Genomic DNA, 10,780 nt, shown 5'->3' with positions numbered 1-10,780 from the left:
ACAACAGAGTGAGTCCACTTACTGAGGCCTCCTCCTCTTCCTTATTTAGCCCTGAGAGTGTGATGGATGACATAGGGGTTGAGGAGGAGAAGGACAGGAGGAGAAAGGAGGAGGAGGAGGAGGAGGAGAAACAACGTAATGGGCAGAACTAAATTAATAGCCCTGCGAGAAGAGCAACATGCCTGCCAGTGGTGCCTGGAGAATTGAATTAGCCGTAGTCTCTGCTCCAGTCCCATTCCCAGTCTCTCCAGCCCCTCGATCCAGGTATCAGAGAGAGGGGGATGTAAAAGAAAAAGACGGAATAAATAGAGTAACCGGAGGCAAAATTTGGTTGATATTCAACTCACAACTTGTCTGCTTTACTCCCCTCTTGTCATTTGCTTTGACAAATACACAGACACTATTTGGATCTAAGCATTGTTGGGGCATGTCAAGTTATTACAAATCAAAACTGTCTACTTGTGGCAATAAATGATTCAAGAGGCAGGTAATAATGTTCAACTTTCCCTGTAGCTTGATTGGATTTAAGACAAAGGAAACAGAAGAGAATCACAGATTTATGGGAAAACGCAAGCATAGCTGAAGATTGTTGCTACATATCACATCAGATACATATCAGATTCTTCATAAGCCTTTCCTAAAAATGTGTTTCTTGAATTTGTTTCAAAGAAATGGAAGCATACCATATACAAACTTTCTCTGAAGTCTTTAGAGATGTGGATGAATGTGTTCTATTTACAGGAATGTATCACATTATATTTTAGTTGTTTCACATTTTCTATTCTGCTTTCTTTCACTACCAGCTCAACCAGACTCTTTACACCTTTAAAACTTTCTCAGCAGTTGAACAACATTAATAAACCAGAAAGGAAAACCTTTTGTAGATCTTGAAAGCAGTATGACTTATGGTAGTTATCTAATGTGTGTTCCCGGCCCTACATGGAATCCAAACTTTATTTAGATAACAAACTTGGGTGAACTATGACTTAATGATGTTGTAGATTACACATTTGTTACTAAATAGTCTTGCATTGCCAGACCTTCCTCCACAGGAAGGTGGCGAGTCCACACAGCATTACGGGATGGGAGAAAAATGTGCTCTGGTCTATTAGCATTTCTTTAAACCAATCACAATCTTCTTGGGTGGTGCTATGGGCCGGACAGAGTAATGGTGCCGCTGTAAAATAGTCTGGGGAAGGAGGTTGTTTTGGTGGAACATGTGTGTGTTCAGAAGTAGTTTTAGTCGTCAACAGAAACCTTCTACACTCGTCTTCTACAGAAATTGAGTAGAAGTAAAAGCGGTCCGAACCACCTCAACTGGCTCCTTTCAGCGTGACGGAGCAGCGGCTGTACTCCGAGCTCCTCACGCATCACTGAGCTTCTCACCCTATCTCTAGGGGAGACGCCAGCCCCCCTCCTGAGGGGGTCTGTGCACTGGCTGTGAACTGGCTGAATTAACACAACTTTTACGCCTTTCATCACATCTACTGCAGTCACATTCACTGTGTTTAGAGGCTAAGGGCACTTGTATAACTTGCCCTGTTGAAGCCTGCTGGGTGCTAACTCTAGCAGGAGGATAACTTGGTGTAGATACCTCCGATTGGTTTCACTGGTCTCCCTACTGACAGCACTACAACAACAACAAAAACAATAAAAAACAGAGCTACATATTGAAATCGACCGTAATTCACCTTTAAGTCAATGTAACAAAGTAAATGTAACTCGTTACTACCCACGTCTAGACTGAATCCGGACAGCTTTTATTTAACCCCAGCCTGAACAAACCCCAGCAGCAGTTTAGAGGCTGTGTGAGGTGAGGTAGCTCTGCATCTTCTTCACTGGGGACCACTGACAGTCTGTCATTATTTTAAACTGTTGGCTGCTGTGTATCTGATATGTGACTCCACAGTTTGAATGTTTTGAGGGGCCAAATATTTGGAAGTTGTCATTCCTATCTGTCAGGTGGACAGTAATCTAACAAATCCTAACACCGTGCAGATAGACCAGAACGCAGCATAGCTAGTCAAGGTGTAAAAGGAGCCGTTGTCATCACAATTGCATGGTATCTGCCTGAGACAGCAGGACATCCCCAGCCCACCTTGCTCTGACAAGCTGACAGGACGACATTAAATAGACCAATGCTGATACAGAGTCACCGGCCTGAAACAGGGGCAGGACGCGGGATGGAGATCGTCAGTTCCACGGCACTCTGTCATCTTAACTAACATTGTGTCTGTGGGCTGGACGCCTGTCGTACTTGATGGATCACAGCCACCCCCATGCCTTTTCCTCCCTTCTGGCGTATGTGATCAGTGTGGAGCAGACTGATTCTGAGCTGAGCAGTGTTTCAGCTGGAACGCTGGAGGTGATAGAGAAGGGCCACGGGGAGGGGGAGAGGAAAAGGTTTGCATGGTTGGTGCTGTGTTTTGCATCAAGATTCAGATATCTTTCTTTACTTTGAAGTACCGAGTGTATGATCCTATTTATTTTAGCATTTTTTTTATTTGTTTTTGCTTACGCACATGACAAGTCAGTTATTAGTGATGGTATATTGTATGTTTCATATACAGAAATACTGCTGTAATCATGAAACCAGAAAGGAGTGCACAAGCCACAAGACACTATTCCAGCCAATCAGCAGCAGGCACCTACAGCTGATAGGAGGGGCGGGTGTATCAGCGGCAGTTGGTACAGGTGAATAGGGGGCTTTGAGTCGGGTACAGGGCACCCCGAGTGGCCGGTTGTTTTAGTGTACAATACGGTTAACTTTAGGCAGAAAAACTGAGTGTTAGGCAGCGACGGCAGTTAAGTTTGGTACCGAAACAACTTGTTAAGTTTAGGAAAAATATCGTGGTTTGGATCAAAACATTCCCAAGGAACATTGTGTAACAAAACCATGATCTGAACCGTGAGTTTTCTGATCCGCGGTACCCCTATATTGGGGGGGTTGAATAAAACAACAAAATACCACAAAATGGATGATTTTAGTGAACTCCCACCATCGCACAACCCTGCAGCGAATCGCCTGATTGCTTGCTTTGGCCTGAACGCACCCTCAAGCTCACACGGCTCCTTGTGTGTTGACTGCATGTTGAACATTTCTTGTCACAAGTAAAGCTGATACTAATGACACAATGACAGAGGTAATCAAGCTGTCAGCCCGGCAGGCATGCAGGCAGGCATGCTAGCTAGCTTAGCTGTCAGTCATCATACCAGAGTACACACACAGACCACAAGAGAGTATATGTGTTGGGGGGAGTCATGTCTGGATGCTGAAACTTCCTCTCGCACGCTCGCATGCATGCGATTGAAATAAATGACAAAGTTGACCCTCTAAACATGAGTGTGGAGAAAATAAGCTGCAGGGAAGGAGCAGGTGTTTTACTAAAAACCAATTCTTTGGAGAGCTATCACCACAGTGCACATTATATTTAAAAGACCAAACAACAGAATAATATTGTTATGTTTTTTTCCCCTCAGTTTTTTTAAATAAGGCTTCCTTACTATTTTGGACCTAAACATCATAACTTGTTAACTTTTTTTTATTTTAGATTTCACTGTGTTGGGTCATTCATTCGCTATCAATCCCTAATTCTCAACAGAGTAACGTTTGCTGTCTGACTCGCAGATATGTTTGAATGCATGTGCTAATACTACGAAGTTTCAAGATCCCCCTCCAACCTCCAAAATGTGTTTTTCTTATGTTCATCTCACCTAAAATATTTGAACCTTACACTATAGTGACTTGTATCTGTGAAAAGTTAGTCACTAGAGAGTTGTTTTCACATTTCTCTGCTGGAATGTCTGTGCTCTTCCCTCAAATCTGAGATTCAAAGCCAAGCTGGATTTGGTACGTCACCGATTCCAAAGGCAGTTGTTGTTTGATATGTAAAGGCTTAAAAAAAGAAATTTGAAACCCCCAGCGCGGAGCCAACTGTCAGTACAGAGAACAAACACACACTGTAGCATTGGTAACTGTTACAGGTTACAGGTGGCAAACAACATGAACAAATACAAGATTACCAATCTGATCTCTGCTAGCCGCCAATTTTGGCCCCTTCTGGGTCTGGGTCTGACTGCCGTGGAGTGCGAGGGCCGATCTCAAATTTTTCCTGTAATTGTGCGGAGTATTTTTTACATTTTACTTTAAAATGTGTCTGGAGGCGGACTTGCATAGTAGGCTACGACATATGTCTTAGCCAATAAGTGAAACACTTTGATAAATGTAGATGTACACTAGGCCTGCAACTACACTATGTGTATTTGTGATGTCTCAAGCAGTACTCACAAAATGTATTTTATTTTGTGTGACAAACATCAATAGAGGCAGGAAATCAATAGTGGCACATTGCATTACATTCCATGTCATTTAGCTGACTCTTTTATCCAAATCGACTTGGTTTATATGTCAGAGGTCGCACGCCTCTGGAGACACTAGGGGTTAGGTGTCTTGCTTAGGGACACATTGGCTGATGTATCGCAGTGGGAATTGAACCTGGGTCTCCTGCTCCAAAGACATGTGTCACGTAGATCGGCCCATGGGTCGATCTAGGTAAATAACAATATGGACTATTGGCAGAAAACAAACAGTAATACTGGAGTAATGTCTTCAATCAGAGCTTCTATTATGCTGATGAAAGAACATCTGATGTTTCAGTAACACTTCAGCCTGTTTTCGTCCAGTTTTACGTACCATGAAAGTGCTGGGTGGGTGGGGGGGGGGGGTAATTAACAAGCTCTGTTAATTAGTTGGATAGTTTGAGTTAGCGTGTGATGCTGTTGATGGTCATACCAGGTCTGGGCCTATAGGGATCTATAAGGAATACATTGAGTCAAATTACAGCCGATCATGTTAAATATCCCCACTGCATTCCCCTGTCCCATAAACAGATCTGTTAAGCCCACAGGATTATAGAAAGGTGTCCTGAAGCTTTAGTGTGTGTTCAATATGCTGTATCCCATTTAGGATTTATTTGTGAAAGCGTCCCAGAGTGGAGCCACACCGTAGCTTACACATGTAATAGCTTCCCAGTAAGAGACTGGTAGCCTGGTAGTCTCTGACGCACAGGAAGCCAGTCTAGTCACCAACTGTAACCACAGGGGGAATTTTCTTTTTTTACTTGGTTATATAATATGGTTGCTATAGAGATGTGATGCAGAGGGGCTTATGTGGCAAAGGTCACGTGCTGCATTCAAACTCAAAAGATCAGAAGAACACAGTATGCGGATTAGTCTAATGAGTTCTTTTCCTTTCGCGATGTCTTAGTGAAGGAAACCAGTTTTCTCCAGACACAACCACACCAGAAGAACTGGATTTATTTTTAGCTCAGGCCTGTCGGCCAAGACTTTTTTTCTATTCTTCCTGAGTGCAGAGATCATGCTTTAACAGAGGAAATATTGACCATCTGGGAAATACAGAACAGGGTTTGGCCGTTTCTTTCTGCTTTGCTTTCTGCCTGTTATTGCGGGGCAACAGGGAATCACAGTGCATCAGTGCATCTATACACGCAGTCATGAACAGTGCACGGGTGTCTGAGCTTGTCTGTGCGTGTGCAAATGTGTGTCTGTTTAAACTTAAGGCTCTAGCTCCCGGTTGTTTTTTTTAAACTAAAAGTTTTTGAACTGTAAGACGTGAAATAGTGACGAGAGGCAAGGCATCTGTGCGGTGAAAGGGACCGGAGCATGCCGGTGTTCTAAAAAACAGAAAGGTGATTATTGTAGTTTGCCCATTCACCAACACAAGCCAGCTGTCCCGGGCCGCAGCAGTGGCTTGGACACACTCACTGTGCAAATTAGGAACTTCACACCATAAGTCAAATCAAATCTGAACACAGAATGGATACTTGTATACTTTGGACTGTCAGCTTGTCAGCTTAATGCCTGAATGTAAAAAAATGAAATGAAAGAGCACGCTAAGTGATGAGAGACCTGGGGGTGGGTTCATATTGACAGAAACTCAGGCCCGCTCATCCAAAGGCTTCAACGTTTCTTTCTTCTTTTTCTTCTCCTCAAAGCAATGTCCGCCTCGCTACAAATCTTCTATGTGTCTGTGAAAACCCATCAGATGCTGATGCTGAAACGCTGCATTTTATTCTTGGGGGTTGGCTGCCTGGCTATGCTTCCAACAAAACATCTTCCTCTCTGCTTTACCCGCCTGCCTGCCTGCCTCTCTATTGCAAAACCTCAGGATTCACATACCCAGCTTAGTTTAGTTTATATTATTAAGTATAACAAATATATTATTAAAGATAAAATAGGCTTCCTTGTTACAGACATGTTCAGGTAAACAGAAAATGCTCTTTCCCCTGCTTGGGTTGTTTAGAGCAGAAAATAGACGAGGTGAAGGATACACACATGTACACATCCGTGTGCCGTTTGCTAAAATCGTTAATTTCCATTGAATAAGTGAAATATTGTGCCATTAGTAATACTGCATTAGTAGAGAACTAACATAAAGCACCGTGAGGTTACTGTTACCTCACTATTCCTTTAGCAAGATTATGAGAATATTATAGAAATATCATAGTAGTATACAGGTCTGTAGATGGCTGTAAAAAACTCAGTATTGATTACAACATAGTGATAGTCGGCTGAGCCCTCATGGGAAAATAATAAAACTATTAGTGTTTTTTAATACAGTGCAATATGGCTAGTTGATATCATGACGGGCTACTGAAAACCATTTCTGTTTTATTTATTTTAAATGTGGTGTACGGCCAATTTAGATGTGGTTTTGATTGCAAAATTGAGTGTGTTTGGCTGCTGTACCGCTGACCTTATGTTGCAACACTTTTACTTTCTGTCTACTGTCCACATTCTCTCCATCTCTTTTCCTTTCCCCTTCTCTTATTCCTCTTCTATCCTCCCTATTTCTCCTCATCTCCCTCGATGTGTCCTGTAATTTCTCTGGTCTTCTCCTCTCTCCTCTGCTTACTGCAGGAACCTTGTGGAATCTGTCGTCCTATGAACCCCTGAAGATGGTGATCATCAACCACGGCCTGCAGACCCTGACCAACGAGGTCATCATCCCTCACTCGGGGTGGGAGCACGAGCCCAACGAGGACTCAAAGCCGCGCGACGCCGAGTGGACCACCGTCTTTAAGAACACCTCCGGCTGTCTCAGGTATGGTTAGCCCACTCGTACTAATGTAGTTACGTTGTAACTGAATTCAGTCAAAACAAGAGATAAGTACATGCTTTTACAAGAGTTTGATAACATTTAGTTTTAGTTCAAGTTCCATGAACTAAAAATGCTGTTTCACTGGCTTCTCTACAGAATTTAATTGTGGGAAAAAAGTTTACCACAATTAAATTCTGTAGAGAAGCCAGTGAAACAGCATTTTTAGTGTACAGGTATCATGTTTGGAGATTTTTCAAACTTTTTTCTCTTCCCAAATATAAAATTAAACCAAAAATGTTGTTGTAGTCGAGTCCAACTGTGTTGCGACCACAGAATCAGAGCTGAAGGGATTAGTCGATTAAAAGATGATCGATTGAGAGAAATCTATTTTGATCATCTGTTCAGTCATTTTTTCAAGCAAAAATACCAAACATTTGCTGGTTCCAGCTTCTCAAATGTGAGGATCAGATGACTTTCTTGGTCGTACATGTATGTGATAGTGAACTGTGGACGGTATTTTTGGAAGTTTGGGACTCATGATCGGATAAACAAGAAATCTGAAGATTTTAACTTGGGCTCTGGAAAATGAAAATGGACATTTTATAGCTAAATTGTTTAAAGTGTTGATATTATGCTTTTTGGCTTTCTGACTGGCTAGTAGTCCTTACCCAGGTACTGTTGGGGCACGCCCTCATACTCTGCTTCTGACTGGCTAGTAGTCCTTACCTAGCTACTGCCCATGTGTGACTCTTAACAAAGATGGAACAGAAGTGAGATGTCTCACTCTGTAGCTAAAACATAGAGCTCAACACACAGGGAGAAGAGAGGAGCTGCAGCAATTTGCAGTACAACAAATATGGTGTTTTAGAAAGTTAAACCACATAAACCTATTCTGATGCAACCTCTAAGTTCAATTATGAACATGAAAATGAGCACAATATGAGCATATTAATCAAATAATGAACGAACATCTGTAAATTAAACAATCCTCCATTAATAAAAGTCTAAAGTGGTAATTGCACCAAAAAGCTTTACACATATTCAACATTTAGCAAATGCAGGAAGCTGTCTTTTGAGGCTTAGGCAGGTTGAACGCTTTTGAAAAAAATAGGTTTAAATCACGAAAGATGCAAAAAGAAATATAAATAGACAGACAGAGGGCAGATTTATTCAGGTTAAAGTCAATTTGGGTTTACAGCTTGTGGGCACGTTTTAGAGATCATCCTGCATTTAATAGAGGGGACCCTAAACATGCCGACGGCCTTGAACGTTTGTTTTTCCTAAGTTGCCAGTTGTAGGTGGGGAAAGGTGTGACAAATATTAAAAAACACATGTGCTCTTGTTGGCCATGGGCAAGGGTCAGGTTTAACTCTTTGCGTAGTAAAAGAATTTATGATATGGCAGATGCTGTGCTCTTCTGTCCCTGCCCGTGTCTGTGTGTGAAATGCCGGATGTGTCTGCAGGAGGATGGCTGGTTGACTTTAGAAGAACATGGCGCAGTTAGGGCTGGGTATGGAACTCTTTTTACGCACCAATCAATTTGCATCCTTAGTATTGAGTATTGAATAATGCCTCGTCATTCAATACCAAATTTGAATACCTAAGAGGTCAGTCTCATTAGCGACATTGAGCTAATTGGCACGCATGTATCTACCAAGATCTAATAATGTCTGTGATTGGCTGTCTTACATTACACGTCGTAGAGTCACGTAACACCAGAGACAGGGCTCACCTAGAAGGAGCTGGAAAATAAATGACAAACATTTATGCTCTAATTTCATTTTGTTCAAATAGATTTTAGAAAAATTGGTTTTAAAGTCACGTTATTTCCGCCTTTATTTTGATAGGACAGCAGAAGACATAAAAGGTGAGAGAGGGGGGCTGCAGAAAAACAGTATATCATTCATTTTCACATATGAGCTGAACCGGCAAGTCCTACTGCTCTGCTCTGATTGTTTCCAGTGACTGCGACTGAAACCTTGAGGCGTTCTTAGGTCAGTCATCCAAAATGGTGCTAACGTCTCCATTTCCACAGTCACGTAAGTGACAAACCTCACCGTTAAAGTAGTGAGACTCCCACGGCCAATCTGCTGACCCTGTCCGCTCCATGCGTTTGAGAAAGTGAAGGTCTGCTTTAGTCCTTGAACCTGTTTATCAGCCGGAAACTCACTAAAATGTTTTGAATCTCATACCTTTTAATTACAGTACCTTTTGATCTGTTGTGAAAAAACCCATTGATGATAAGCGTACTGGCGTATAGGTAAGGTAGGCCACTTAGTCGCTAAAATAGCCATCCACAGATGCAGTTTCATCCACACGTATGTATACCATTAAAACACAATGCCGGCAATTTTTATGTACAAAGGCATAGTATTCTATGCTAAAAGTTATGTATTAAGGCTTTAGGCCGTCCTACATGTTCCTAGCTCTGTTTAATATGCAACTTAATTTTTATAAGATTTTTGCAATGTATTAGGGGGTCCCTGCTGCGTCTCTCTATCAGTTAAGGGGTTCTTGGCTTGAAACGCACTGAAGACCCATGCTCTAAAAGCGTCCCTGTTTTCAAAAATAATGCACTCTACACATTTTGTGTAGAACAGCGTCAGCTGAATACCTGGTATTCAAATTGGCTGCAATATAAGTGCCAGGCACCTGAGTGCACCTCAGAAATGGCAAAACATCAGTGAAGCAACCTCTCTGCCTCGGCCTGTAAATGCTGTCATCAACGGAGGATGACTTGAGTGCAGCAGTCTTTAATTCCTGTTATTAACTTCCAAGTAGTTTCCCCTCTCCAAGTATGTCCTCTCAGCTACCTTTACTGCTAAATCTGTCATTGTTGGCTTCAAATTCAATTCAGTTCAATTCAGTTTTATTTATAGTATCATAACAAGCGTTATCTCAAGACACTTTACAGATAGAGTAAGTCTAGACCACTCTCTGTGCATCTAGTCCAGGACAGAGCGTCTCCAGGAGTACTCGCTGCAGCGTGCTGGTTGACATCCAGAAGAGTAGAACACCCAAATCCAGCTTAGACAGAAAGTACCAGAATTTATGTTCACACATTATTGCTCAGCATTAGATTCTTTCCAGCTAGTTTTCTCTGGCTGTAGAAAAGTGTGTAAACTTGCTTTTACATTTTAGAACATTTTCTGCTGAGCTGAAGAGCAGCATTACAAACCAACAGGGAATGAAATAGCTCTGATAGAACTAAGGAAAGTTCAAGAGAAGTCATGGAATTATTGATCAGGGCCACAGTTGGAACCCTACTCTCACTGCCTCTGACTGTGTCTCATTGTCTTCCCCATGCTGTCTTTCATTACCTGTCTTTCCTTTTGTGTGTGCATGTACTGTGTGTTCTTCACCGTCTTCCCAAACACTATATCCAAACCTCATCACCCCTGATGCCACATATCTCACCTCTGGCACATACCACATTATCTCCCCTGCGCTCTCACTTCCTCGACCCACGATGCAGCCACTGCTGACGAGAGTACGTCTCCATGGTAACTGTGACCAAGTCCAATGTTGCCTAGATGCAGGGTTTATGCGCTGGGGGAGAAGTGCTGATGCCAGGGAGAATCTGTTTGCTCACGCCAACAGAGACGCAGCTTACACCTCAATAAAGCCGGGGGATAGTTTTATTATAATAGCCTCCTCTGT

General features: G+C 42.3%; 1 protein-coding gene across 22 annotated transcripts in view; it reads left to right on the top strand.

The window, feature by feature from the left end:
- arvcfb (ARVCF delta catenin family member b) overlaps positions 1-10,780 on the top strand; it is a 207,133-nt gene that overhangs the window by 153,091 nt on the left and 43,262 nt on the right. For all 22 annotated transcript variants that reach the window (XM_034871055.1, XM_034871053.1, XM_034871057.1 and 19 more), the window contains one exon: positions 6,940-7,123. In XM_034871055.1, the coding sequence (XP_034726946.1) occupies positions 6,940-7,123 (184 nt within the window). The remainder of the gene's footprint in view (positions 1-6,939; positions 7,124-10,780) is intronic.

This window comes from Etheostoma cragini, chromosome 5 (assembly GCF_013103735.1).
Source record: "Etheostoma cragini isolate CJK2018 chromosome 5, CSU_Ecrag_1.0, whole genome shotgun sequence".
NCBI classification, from domain to species: Eukaryota; Metazoa; Chordata; class Actinopteri; order Perciformes; family Percidae; genus Etheostoma; species Etheostoma cragini.
The sequence above is the reverse complement of the archived record's forward strand: the minus strand, read 5'-3'. Positions and strand labels throughout refer to the sequence as shown.